Source organism: Equus quagga, chromosome 2 (genome assembly GCF_021613505.1).
Source record: "Equus quagga isolate Etosha38 chromosome 2, UCLA_HA_Equagga_1.0, whole genome shotgun sequence".
Taxonomy (NCBI): domain Eukaryota; kingdom Metazoa; phylum Chordata; class Mammalia; order Perissodactyla; family Equidae; genus Equus; species Equus quagga.
The window spans coordinates 14,027,312-14,041,011 of record NC_060268.1 but is presented as its reverse complement, the minus strand read 5'-3'; the positions used below and the strand labels follow the sequence as shown (position 1 = coordinate 14,041,011).

At 36.6% G+C, this 13,700-nt stretch overlaps 1 protein-coding gene across 3 annotated transcripts in view; it reads left to right on the top strand.

The window, feature by feature from the left end:
- SRP54 (signal recognition particle 54) overlaps window positions 1-13,700 on the top strand; it is a 41,572-nt gene that overhangs the window by 4,693 nt on the left and 23,179 nt on the right. For 2 of the 3 annotated variants that reach the window (XM_046652905.1, XM_046652903.1), the window contains exons 2-4: window positions 5,855-5,965; window positions 8,330-8,421; window positions 9,395-9,479. In XM_046652905.1, the coding sequence (XP_046508861.1) occupies window positions 5,888-5,965; window positions 8,330-8,421; window positions 9,395-9,479 (255 nt within the window). In that variant the 5' untranslated portion in view covers window positions 5,855-5,887. Of the gene's footprint in view, window positions 1-1,570; window positions 1,706-5,854; window positions 5,966-8,329; window positions 8,422-9,394; window positions 9,480-13,700 lie in introns of all 3 variants that reach the window. The other variant, XM_046652904.1, reaches the window with a different exon arrangement.

Genomic DNA, 13,700 nt, shown 5'->3' with positions numbered 1-13,700 from the left:
GTTACCAAATAATGTTCCATTGTATGGATACACCACATTTTATGTATCCACTCATCAGCTGAGGAGTATTTGGATTGTCTCCACTTTTTGGCTGGTATGAATAAAGCTGCTAGTGGCCATTCATGTACAAATTTTTGTGTGGATGTGTGTCTTCCTTTCTGTTGGATGTACCTAGGGGTGGAATTGCTGGGTCATACAGTAACTTTATGTTTAACATTTTGAGTAACTGCCAAGCTGTTTTCCAAAGGGCTGCACCATTTTACATTGCCACCAGCAGTGCGTGAGGGTCCTGATTTCTCCACATTCTCACCAACCCTTGTTATTATCTGTCTTTTTGATTATACCCTTCCTAGTGTGTGTGAAGTAGTATCTGATTGTGCCTTTGATTTACATTTCCCTGGTGGCTAATGTCTGTTTTTTGAGATTTGTTTATAGACAAAACATGGATTATACAATATATGCAATTTGTATTCAAGCATATTTTTAGCATTAGCAAGCGTATTTACAAAAGAATTCTCTCATTTCTACTTCTCTTTTCACTCCCTCCCAAAACCATAGTTCTTGTGAAGACTTGCCTAAATTATATGCATAGGAAATAAAATCTATAGGAACGTATACCAAATTATTAATTGGTGGTTCTCAGGCGACAAGAGCGGCTAGGATTAGGAGAATTACATTTTCTACCTTTAATATTTCTGTAATGTTTGAATTTTTACAGTGGATCTGTATCCTTTTATAATCCCAAAACAAAAAGGTGAATTATGTCCTTGGAGATTAAGTAAATTCATAATGAAAAAAATATTCCTAAATTTAAAAGTCATAATTAACATTATAATATTACTTATTCAAATATAATAATTTTACCAAATAATACCTATAGCCCACTTTGTTAAATAAGTTTGCTTTTCTGTGGTCCTAGACTATGAACACGTATGCTGTGTGGAATTAAATATATATATTTAGTAATATAGTCAGGAAAGCAAGTATTGGTTTGGGCTAATGACTAGTTTATAGAAAAATGTATAATGTTTAAATGACTTTTCTGAGGATATTTACTGCTGATAATATATTTGTGTATTTAGTTCTTTAGACTAATATCGATCCAATAAGTTAATCACTGACTAGAGCTTGGAAGAACTTTTTTATAGGGATTTTCATTATAAAAGGATTTGAAATCGCTAATCGTTAGGATTTGTTTCTATAATCTCAGATCAGGCAGGGTTCTGGCAGGAATATTTATAATTGTTTATGTAAAGAAAAGTGGCCGTTTGGACACTCCAGCTTCTCTTAAATAATAACCAGGTACATGTAATTGGCGCTAAATGTTAAAGTGTCCAGGAGTGGTTCCTGCCTAGTGGGACAGGCACTTTAGTAGGGTTATTCAGAAAATTTCCAGTTTGCTCACACTTCAGATAACCTTATAGGGAAAGCCAGTTGGTATCATTCAAGAAAGGAAGGAAGTTAATACACTAGACACTTGCAGACAGTCTTATGCATATTGTCTCCTTTAATCCTGCCAGTAGTCCTCCAGGGTAACTACCTTGGTAATGGTATTATCTCCATTTTGCAGGTGAGGAAAGTGAGGCTCAGAGAGATTAAGTAACTTGCCCAAAGTAACAGCCAGTATGTTACAGAGCTGGGATTGGAATCCAAGTCTGTGAGACTCCAAAGCCCATGCTCTTTCCAGTACTTCACACTGCAGCAGGTAAGTGTGATACTGGGCCCTTGCTTGTCTTGCTTAGGGCACCCCAAACCTGAGTCTGTTTCCGTCACCGCACTATCCAACTCCTAGTCAGACTCCTGTTAGAGGAACGTGTGACTCAGGCCAGCGTCACTCCTTGTGCGTCCTGATTGCAGTTGTACTGGTCACTTCTTTCTGAACATTGCAATTACTCTTCCATAACGAGAAATGTGCATCTTTGCTTTCAAAACATGATTTCCTCTCTTGTAGTATAGTAGCAAAATTTGTCCCTGGGATTTGCTGTTAAGGGTATTCAACCCTATTGTTTAAAGCATTGTTCATACCTTAGGACCTAAGGCTGTGTAGCCAAGGGACTGTGGGAAGTCTTTTTGCTATTTTGGTAAGGAATGGCTGTTCCATTTGCTAACCTGCTTATTTCATGAAGTTGTTGTGAGGGTGGAATGAGATAATAGATGTTAAACTGTATGAAGTACTGTACGGTGATCCTTACCTTTCCAACAGCCCCATCTAAGTAGAGATTTCTCTTCTGTGAAATTCAAGTATACACAGATTTACTTCTATAAATCTTTTTAGTTAGCCAAGAGAATTTTGAGTGCATGTGCTTGAATTGTAAATTACTCCAATTTGAGATATAGTGTTAGCTGTTAACATTAAAAAAATATTTTGCATTTCAGTGTGCATATTAGAACAAGGTGAAGTTAATTTTTAAAAATCTTTTTGGAAATTCTTTTTAGGGAAATTCTGGAAAGTTATAATAAGTAATGGCAAATGCATATTAATTGTACAATATCAATTACCTAGGTCATTGATCTTCTTTTGATTTGTCATGTTATCTCCATTGATTTTTTTTTAGTCTTAAGTCTTAAAGACTTAAGAGATATTTGTAAGGCCTTTCATGACTTTGGTTCTCTAGTCTTGCTTTTTCCCTATGGTCTTAAATATATCATTCATTCATAAAGTTGATTTTTACTAAAGGCTTACTACATAAGACTGAGGATAGTTAAAGCAGTGAGCTCACAGGGGACAGCAAAAGAGGCAAAAATCCCAGCCCTCATGCATCTTATATTTCGATTGGGGAATATAGACAATATATAAGCAAATATATAATATAAGTAAATCGTATGTTAGTTGGTAACAGAACAATGAGAAAAAATAAAGAGAAGGGAGGTTGCAATTTTAAACAAGTGAGTAGGGAAGGGCTCATTGAGAAATTGCATCTGGACAGTGATCTGAAGGAGGCGGGGGAGGGAGCTGTATTGTCAGCCAGGGGAAGAGCATGCCCTGCCAGCTAGTACTGAGGCCCTGAGGTGGAAGTGTGCAGCAGCAACAGCGAGGACGTGAGCGTGACTAAAATCAAGTGTGTGTGTGTTTGGAGTGCTTTACAGTCCATTCTGAGTGCTTTGCCTCTGCATGAAATGGGAAGTCATTGAGGTTTTAAGAATTCTAACATCAACGTTTTCAGAAACACATCCTTGGAAATTGTTGAAGAAACACTGTATAAATAAAAGATATTATTAGATATTATTTTTCCTTTACTGAAGTGCAGGTTTTTATAATTAGGCAAATATATTAAAAAATATGCTGCCGTAAGGCTTACATAAGGAAAAATGTATTGGAAAACTTCACAGAAGTTTTTTTAATTTAAGAGAGCCAGTAAACATAGGAAGATAGGTTTATTTTTAAGAGTTAACTAGTATAGCTTTTTAAAATAGAGGATGATCTGTTTATGACATGATCTCTAAAAAAGTTAATTGTGGTGTCATAATTAGGATCACCCCTGGTAACACAGTGGTGAAGGAGGGAATGGAAACATCTGAATCTTATTTCTTACCTGAAGAATATTTACCTAAGCAATAATAGTATAATAAGTATGGGATAAGGAAAAGTTCTGGATCTTTTCTATGAAGTAGTTGCTCTTTCAGCTTAAGTAACCATGTAATTGTAAAAAATTTTACGGTAAGCATATTTTTTCAATTCTGTCAGTGTTGGTAGTAATTTTTTAGGTTCTAATTACCAAATTTTACCTGAGTGGAAGTGCAGTGTTTAATTTGGAGCTTAACCTGGAATATGTCTCTGCCAGTGATAAGTCCTTGAGTGCGTTTCCCTTTCAGCTTCTCTTGACTCCCTTCATCTCTCCACTTTCCCTATGTTGGATGAGCCAGCTCTTTTGTCCTCCTGTTTCTCTTATTTTTAATCTCCTGTATACTCTGTAGGTAGATAATGTTGTGTGACTAAATTAGACTAGATTAGCTCGGAAGAGTTACCAAAACAGTTGTTTTCAACAATGAACTTTTTTGCCAATGTTGCTTATATTGGACAGTTGATATTTCTTAATCTGGTTTTCAGAGCCCTTTACAACCTGTGTTTCTTCTAACTATATGGCCATGTGTCCCAACTAGAATGTTTTATTTACTGTCCCGCAAATAATACTCAGTAATCTGTAAGTATAGTATGTATATAAGGTATAAGTGTGTCCCAGGCTTTTCCGTGTCTCCATTTCTGCTTATGCCATTCACCTTCTTCAAATTCCCTTTTGTCCTCTTCTCCATCTGTCTAAATTCTAGCCGTATGTTAGGATCAAATTCATCCTCAACCTTCTCAATGAAACCTATTCTGTCTACTTGAGCCTGTTGTTTTCTCCCTTTGAATTTTTACAGAAATAATCATTGGTAGTTGATCATAAACTTTTGTTGCCAGCTTTGAACTAGTAATTTGCTGGTGTTAGTCAAGGTTCTCCACAGAAACAGGCCCAATAAGATGTGTGTGTGTATACATATATATATATATATATGTATATATACACACGTATGCATATATAGATTGTGTGTACATATAGAAAGAGATTTATTATAAGAAATTGGCTCACATGATCGCAGAGGCTAAGTTCAGGATCCACAGGGTGTTGGCATTCTGGAGACCCAGGAGAGCCAAGCTGATCTTGTAGGTCCAGTCTGAAGGCTGGCATACTTGAGACCCAGGAAGAGCTGATGTTTCAGTTTGAGTTTGAAGGCAGGAGAAAGCTGATGTCCCAGTTAGAAGGCAGTCAGGCAAGAGGAATTCTCTCTTAGTATTTACTTTATTTTTCTGTTCATTCATATGCCTCATCTTGCCAGCTAGTAGATAACCCACTTGAGGGGAGGGACTACAAGTCACATTTGCTTGCTCACCATCCATGAGTCTTTTCATCCTGACTTACATGTGGTAGGTGCATCTACATACTTTACAAAACCGTAACATTTTATTTTATTATTATTTTTTGGTGATGAAGATTGGCCCTAAGCTAACATCTGTTGCCAATCTGCCTCTTTTTGCTTGAGGAAGATTGTCCCTGAACTAACATCTGTGCCAGTCTTCCTCTATTTTGTATGTAGGATGCTGCCACAGCATGGCTTGATAAGCGGTGTGTAGGTCTGTGCCCAGGATCTGAACTGGTGAACCCCATGGGACGCCAAAGTGGAGCGTGCGAACTTAACCACTTTGCCACCGTGCCGGCCCTCTAAAACCATAACATTTTAGAGCTGGAAAGGACCTTTGAGGTTATCTTGTTTTAGAGTTGAGGACACAAGAACAGCTTTAAAATAGGAAGATCAATAATATATCTCTTTCCTTGATTGTTAGAAGAATAAAATGAGATAATGTAATGTGTGTGAAAAGTTGTGATTTATTAATTAAAACCTTTTTTTTCTTTTTGCTTAGAATGCGAATCAAAATAGTTTACAAAGTCCTTTAATAGCAAGTTAGACAATATTCCTGGGTGGAGATTTCACCTTTTTCTTTCTCTTTTCATTTACAAATGTGCATGATATGTCAGTCAGTTATTCATATTCACAAGTATGTCCAAAATAAGAAGAGATTAATTTGAGATTGTGTCATCGTTTCCTGAAAGCATGTTATCTGACATGTTAAATTTGCAGATTCATGTAGAATATTCCAATTAGGTACTCAAACATAAGGCATCATAACCAAGTGGTAGCTTTAGCTTTTGGACCTGACTATATTGAAGCTGCAAGTTGAGGCTATAGAAGTTGAAGTTACAGTATGTCAACACTAGAGTACCTTAGTTTGAACTTAAATACTCTTCTTTAGAAGTCTTCAATTGTGAGAACTGATATTGATTGTTTTCAGACATTTTTAATTTTTTTTCCTTCCTAGATTTTCCTGTAATCACATCCTAAAGCCTTCAAAATGGTACTAGCAGACCTTGGAAGAAAAATAACATCAGCATTACGCTCATTGAGCAATGCCACCATTATCAATGAAGAGGTATGTAATATGTGAACTATGTATGATTGCACATCATCGCTAGCATTGAGCAGATGGCTTACTAGTAATCTCTATGTTTATGTTTATTTTAATGTAGATTGAATGCCTGTAGATAAAAACCTAAAGCTGGATACACCAGATAGTGCTTTTACTCAGAAGTTTACTATCTTACTATTTATTTCAACTTTCTATAAAGAATTAGAAAAAAGCAACAAAAAACCTGCCAAACCTTACCTTATATGTAAAAATGACATAAATTTTATATTTTGAAAATGGCTTAGATCTGGAAATAGACTTTTTCTTTCTCTCTTGACATAAGCGTAAAACTTCAGTATCCTGCTGCTTTCTTCTTGGCTAGGCATGCGTGTGTCTGACCTTTTCTCCTTGACTTTTGTTAGCATTCTTATAAAAGGCTGGTGTTTTTATCTTGTCTACTTTGATTCATTTTCTCTGAAATCCTCCTTCAGTTTTTTGGAGATTGTATAAGCTGACTCCTTATATGGTATCTGAAGTACTCTTTCTCCTGGCTTTATTGTTTAAGATGTTTCTTTCTCCTATTTTTTTCCCCCACACATTGTATCTTAATGGTTTGTCAATTGAAAAAAGATAATTATAGTCCACAAGTATACTTTATATTTTGTGGTACCAATGGAAAAGTACTGAATTTGGTTTTAGGAGACCTTGTTTAGCGTCCCACTGAGTAAGTGTGTGATAGAAATTTGGGCAAGTCAACTTAGATTTTTCAATGTATAAAATAAGAAAATAACATTTACCTTATGAGATGGTTTTAAGAATTAAATGAGGGGCTGGCCCGGTGGCGCAGCAGTTAAGTTGACATGTTCCACTTCTCAGCGGCCTGGGGTTCACCAGTTCCAATCCCGAGTGTGGACATGGCACTGCTTGGCAAACCATGCTGTGGTAGGTGTCCCACATATAAAGTGGAAGAAGATGGGCATGGATGTTAGCTCAGGGCCAGTCTTCCTCAGCAAACAGAGGAGGATTGGCAGTAGTTAGCTCAGGGCTAATCTTCCTCAAAAAAAAAAAAAAAAAGAATCAAATGAAATAATAAATTAAAAGTACTTTCTAACTTAGAGGTTTGAAAAAAAATTTTAATGTAGTACTTGATATTAATGCTTTAATAAGCTAATGGATTAAATAATTTTGGGACCATCTTTGAGCTCAGTTAGTCCAGCCTCTCATTTAAGAGCAACAGAGAGTCAGTTTCACATGTTTATTGGAAGAACCAGGATTAGAATCTTTTTTTCTGATTCCTCATCCAGGGCTTTTTCTAATAATTATTATTAAATAATAAATCATAACTTAAACCATTGTGCAGTCTTTGGAATTCAGAACAAATAAAACAAAGCTTTCCAGACAGTTTTCCCTGTTGTGTAATCCTGTGCTGTTTGTGTTTATAGTAGAGAAAAAAGAAGCCAGGGAGAAGAGCTTGGTGAGAAGTAGAATAACAGCGGTTGCTTGAATTGGCAGCTTCTCTGTTCTTGTTACTGTGCTGCTAGGGAATGAACAAGGAGAAGTCCCTCTAAAGAAAAAGATCAGTTCCATTTTTATCAGACTCCTTTAATGAGGGCTAGAGAAATCTGATAAGCCTCTGTAGGACATGAAAGCAGTTGAAGATGAGAATTCATTCAAGAAGTATTTGCAGGCCTACATTTTTGCAGACATTTTTCGTGGCACCAGGGATATAGCAGTAAACCAAATAGAGTAAAATCCCTGCCCTCTTGGAGCTTACAGTCTAGTGTGTAAACATTTATTTAGATGAGCAGCAAAAGCCTCATCTTTTCGTAAGACTTTGTAGCTTATGACTTTTAACCACAATGCCTTGCAACTCAGCAAATATGTGATGATAGTTATTAGTGGAGGATAGTTTCTTTTAAACTCTGTTCATCTGCTCTGAGAGGAAGTAGTCAGGCTGCTAGGTCAGACTGGGTCATTTTCTTTTGTTATATTTTCCTCCATGGTAGTCCAGTTAAGCAGATATTGTGAGTATAAAGTGCTGTGTATCAGCAACGGGGTGTTCAATGACATGGAAAACTTCATTGGCGACATCTGTCATGTAGTAACTTTCTTTGGCTTGTATATTGTCTTTACTATTATTACTTTAATATAGGAATAAAGTTGTGGCAATTAATGGTTGAATAAAACTAAGTAGAATGCCTTATTTTGATAAAATGACTAGACATTTATTAAGATTATCTCTCTAAGGCTAACTGGAAAATTCCCCCGCCCCCCCAATAGTGTAGTAGTGTTTTATTAAGCTATGATAGTATATGATGAATGGTCAACCATTGTTTTTATATGCTTGAAATGATATGCTGGGCATTTTAAACTTTTATTTATTTGCAGGTATTAAATGCTATGCTAAAAGAAGTATGTACAGCGTTATTGGAAGCAGATGTTAATATTAAACTAGTGAAGCAACTAAGAGAAAATGTAAAGTAAGTTAAATTAATCAGGTAAAAAAACAGGCCAAACTAAATTTAGTTTACTGGGATGAGGAGCTAACTAGAAAAGTCTGCTATATCATGAAACATTTCTGCTATACAGCACCGGGAAAGAATAAAACTCATATGTTGGAAGACTGCATATATAGTATGTTTCCATAATGATGGTTCAAAGAATAAACTACATGTGGCTTTCATTTAATTGTGGATTTCTTTCTGTTTTACTACTCCTTTATTTGGCTGGATTCAGTCATATACTCTATAGTATTTTAATATAAAAGCCTTTTAACAATTCAGATTCTTCATAGAAAAGTGGTGCCATTTTGTCCTCTTCGGGCTTATGATGACATTAATCAGCCTCTTTCATTTTTGGAGAATTCTATTCTTTTTTGTTCCCCTTTTGGTTTTTCTGTCCATATTTGAATGAGGGAATAATGTGTGTGGTCTCAGTTATTGTGTTCATCGGGAGAGGCACTGGCTGGGGCAGGGCACAGAGAATAACACAGGCATCTCACTTAACTCCTTGAATCATAGCCCTTGTCATGCTCAGGCCATCCCTTCTTTTGTATTGTTAGACTGGCTAACAAATGTAGAACTACTAGCATTTAAGCATTTAGAACTAGAGAAAGTAGTCCTATTTTCTGCTAGGCGTAAAGATGTGTAAGGTATTTATGCTGCAAGAAAAGTACATATAGTTAATACTTTGCAATGATATGGGGACAAATTAATGTTTAGACTTGAAAAAAAAAAAGCCTTAAAAAACTAACCAAAGTTTTGCATCTAATGTTTCATGGTAAATTCTTTGTGGTATAGACTTATGAATCTGTAGTAATTATATGAATGTTAATTAGAAGACTATTAATATGAATGATTGAATATTCTTACATTCTTTGGAGCAGAAACTTCTTTTTTAGTGTGTCTTAACTAGCTTTTCTCCCTCCTACCCCTAAATACCATCATCGTGAAGGTCTGCTATTGATCTTGAAGAGATGGCATCTGGTCTTAACAAAAGAAAGATGATTCAGCATGCTGTGTTTAAAGAACTTGTGAAGGTAAGCGTATATCAAGATTATGCTGTGATTCTCTGTGGATTCAATGGGCAAAAATACGTCAGCACTGCAAATAAGAATACTGTTTCAGAATACTTTTTTATGTTTTTATAGAATATTCATCTGGTGAATATTCTATATTAAAAATATTAATTGAAGGATTGATATTTTTGTATTAATTCTATTTGTAATAATTCCGTATTAAAAATAAAAATTGAAAGATTATTAACTCTTCTAAGGTGGCTTTGTTTTTTTTTAAAGATTGGCACCTGAGCTAACAACTCTTGCCAATCTTCTTTTTGTTTTTTCTGCTTTTTCTCTTCAAATCCCCCACAGTTGTATATTTTAGTTGTGAGTCCTTCTAGTTGTGGCATATGGGATGCCGCCTCAGCATGGCCTGATGGGGCAGTGCCATGTCTGCGCCTGGGATCCGAACCAGCAAAACCCTGGAATGCCAAAGCGGAGCACACGAACTTGACCACTTGGCCATGGGGCCAGCCCCGTATGAAAGCAATTTTGACCTTACTTTGTATACCACTGCTCTAGACCATAAGCTCCTGATAGAAAGACCAGTCTTATTCATTCTGTAATCACAGCATTTGGCACACGGCCTGGAATAAAGCAAATACTCAATAAATGCTTAACGAAGCACTTGATGCTCCAGAATTGCCTATGGATGCCAACCCCTAAAAATAAAAATTTTCACTCATCCTGTGTTGACCTCACATGCTAGATGAAAAGCAATCTGGAAATAACGTGAGGAGTCCTACATAAGGACTTTGGAGATCAGAGCTGGGTCTGCAGCTAACTAGCGGTCTCACTTTTCTCAACTGCAAACTGAGAAGTACGACTGGATAAATTCTCTGACCTCTTTTAGGTCTGAATTTCTTTTTTTTATCAATTAGTCTACAGGACTAAACTGAAATGACAAAATCTGAGACACTAAACTTTTTCAAAGTACCAATGAGCTCTGCTAGAACCAAAGGAGTAAATGAAACTATTCATGTGATATACAGCAAAATACTAGGAGACCATTAGCAGACATCTGCTGCTCTAAAAAAAATTTTTTTTAGCTCCTTCCATTTTTTTCCCCTGCCCTTGGACCATACCCTACCATACGTATTTTTTAAAGCTCTAAGATTTTCACCACAATTTTCATTACAGCAGCAGTATTATCAGTTCTAAGGTGAGACAGGGCAATAGGCTGTATTTACTAATTGCAAAATACAACTTCACTGATTCAAAACTGCACATAATCTAGGCAAGAGCTGAGATATTTGGTCTTTTCAAAAGGAATTCTATACACAATGAACAGTGTAGAAAAGAACACTTGCCAAGAGTGACTTTTTGTACAAAAGTAGGACCTTCAATAGGTAAAACTTGAGACTAAAAGAGAATAAACTTAAAGACGCCCTTCCATCATTAATCTATAGTGAAGTTTTACTTTTGTAATTTGGCTTTGGCATCTTTCCAAGAATGGCACTGGCCTTCGTACTTGTGCTTAGAATTTTATATTCAGAAAAGTCTACAATAAAAATAGGCCACTCTCGGGGCCAGCCCAATGGCCGAGCGGTTAAGTTTGCGCGCTCTGCTTTGGTGGCCTGGGGTTTCACCAGTTTGGATCCTGGGTGCGGACATGGCACCGCCCATCAGGCCATTTTGAGGCGGCATCCCACATAGCACAACAGAGGCACTCACAACTAGAATGTACAACTATGTACTGGGGGGCTTTGGGGAAAAGAAGAAGGGAAAAAAAAAAGATTGGCAACAGATGTTAGCTCAGGTGCCAATCTTTAAAAGGAAAAAAAACTTTTCATCATAACACTAAGACATTATTTGCCTTTTTTGCCCTTTTCACTCTGTTGGTATTTGCACTGATAGTGCAAAAGCAATGGTGGGTAAAACTCTCTAGCATAAATCAAGGCAGTGGTGCCAAACTATACTAGTAGAAATGGTACTCTTTATGACCACACTTGCAGTAAAAAAATAAATAAATAAAAATGGTGGTTTCACTTATGAATGTTCTTGATGGAACAGTAGAAATTATTAATTGAATTAAATCTTGACCCTTAAGTATACACGTCTATGTAAGATTTTATGTGATGAAATGGGAAATATGTAGGAAGTTCTTTTGCTGCATACTGAAATTTGATGGTTGTCTTGAGGAAAAGCACATGTGATTATTTGATTGCAAGCTGAGCTAGCTGCTTCTTTAATAGAACACCTTTTTTACATGAACGAACAACAGACAGATAATCTGTGGTTATTCAGATTTGAGTATTTGGCATTGTCTCCAAAGTAAATAAAATGAGCCTGTCACTTTAAGGCAAATAGCTAACAATATTGTGGCCAGTGATAAAATTCGAGATTTCAAGTGAAAACTAGAAACTTGTTTTTCCACCATAAGTTTGATAGTGTCCAAATACTTACTTTTCTGATGAGATCAGTGTTCATATTAATAAATGCAGTTTTTTGATGTTGTATAGTGAAGTGTGTTAACAATGGGAGATATGCATAACTCAGTAAACCGGTATTTTCTAAGTGACTAAGGATTACAAAGTCGTTCACCACTGTAAGATCCATTCAAAGTGCAAGATAGAATAACAGATTTTAATGTAACAGAGTATGAAAGTTTATATGGTTTCAGATTTCACATTGCAACTAACCTGTACAATCTACCATGATTATAAAGGAGTCCTGTGACTGAAAAGTTCAGTGCTGCTGTTTTAGGGTGCAGGAAGAAGACAAGATAGATTTATAAAATAATTATTCAGTACAACATATATGTTCCAAATAGTAGGTTCATAGACAGCGGAATGATTCTGCCGTGAGATAATGGAGAATGAAGGTGAATGTGGAGTGGCATCAGTGTTCTGAAAGAACTAGAAGGAAGGGGCGTGGATTTATGCTCCATAGATTTTGCCTGTTTCAGAAGTATGCTTAAGGCTAGACCTATACCTGGGAAAGAGATAACAAAATGTGTTTTCTCCTTCCTTCTCTACCATGTGGCTTTCCTCAAAATTCAGGTGTAATATGGATTATGTGACCTTGATGGTATTTTCTAGCATAGGCTTAGCAGATTGTTTTCTTAAGGAGTAGATAGTTTATTCTTTGTGGGCCATTTGGTCTCTGTTGCAACTGTAGTCATGTGCCACATAACAATGTTTCTGTCAACAATGGACTGCGTATATCATGGTGTATAAATATAAGATTATGCTGGAGCTGAAAAATTCCTATTGCTTAGTGCTGTCATAGCAATCATAACGTTGTAGTGCAACATATTACTCACGTGTTTGTGATGATACTGGTATAAGCAAACCTACTGTGCTGCCAGTCGTGTAAAAGTATAGCACGGAGAATTATGTACAGTACGTAATACTTGATAATAAACGACTGTGTTACTTTTATGTATTAACTATACTATACTTTTTATTGTTATTTTAGAGTATGCTCTTTCTACTTATAAAAAAATGTTTACTGTAAAGCAGCATGCTGTGTTATGCTGGCAGCAGCCTCATATATCTCATGTTTACCAGGTGTCTTGATTGCATCATTTTCTCTTGTGCTTGATTTAATCTTATCTTTTTTTGTTGAATCCTGGCCTCGCAGTGTACAAAATCCACTACTAATGTTGCCAATAAGAGGCTACGTTGAGTGGTTGACCTAGAAATGAAATTAAAAGTGAGTAAGGACTACAAAGGTGGAAAATCAGTGATGGTTATTGCTTACCAGTCAGGCGTGTCCCATTCCACCATAGCTACTACGCTGAAGAACAAGAACAAAGTGGTAGGAGCTGTTAAAGGATCTGCTTCATTGAAGGCAGCAACACAAAAATTTGAGAAGGGCCTATATCAGACATGAGGAAATTTTTTTTTTTGAGAAAGATTAGCCCTGATCTAACATCTGCTGCCAATCCTCCTCTTTTTGCTCGGGAAGACTGGCCCTGAGCTAACATCTGTGCTCATCTTCCTCCACTTTATATGTGGGACACCTGCTGCAGCATGGCTTGCCAAGCGATGCCATGTCCACACCCGGGATCTGAACTGTCGAACCCTGGGCCGCTGAAGTGGAATGTGTGAACTTAACTGCTGTGCCATCGGGCTGGCCCCAGACATGAAGAAATTTCTAATGAACTGGATTGAAGACCAGACACAGAAGTATATCCCACTGGGCCCTATGATGATCACGGCCAACGCAAAGTGCTTGAGATGTTGAAAGAAGAGG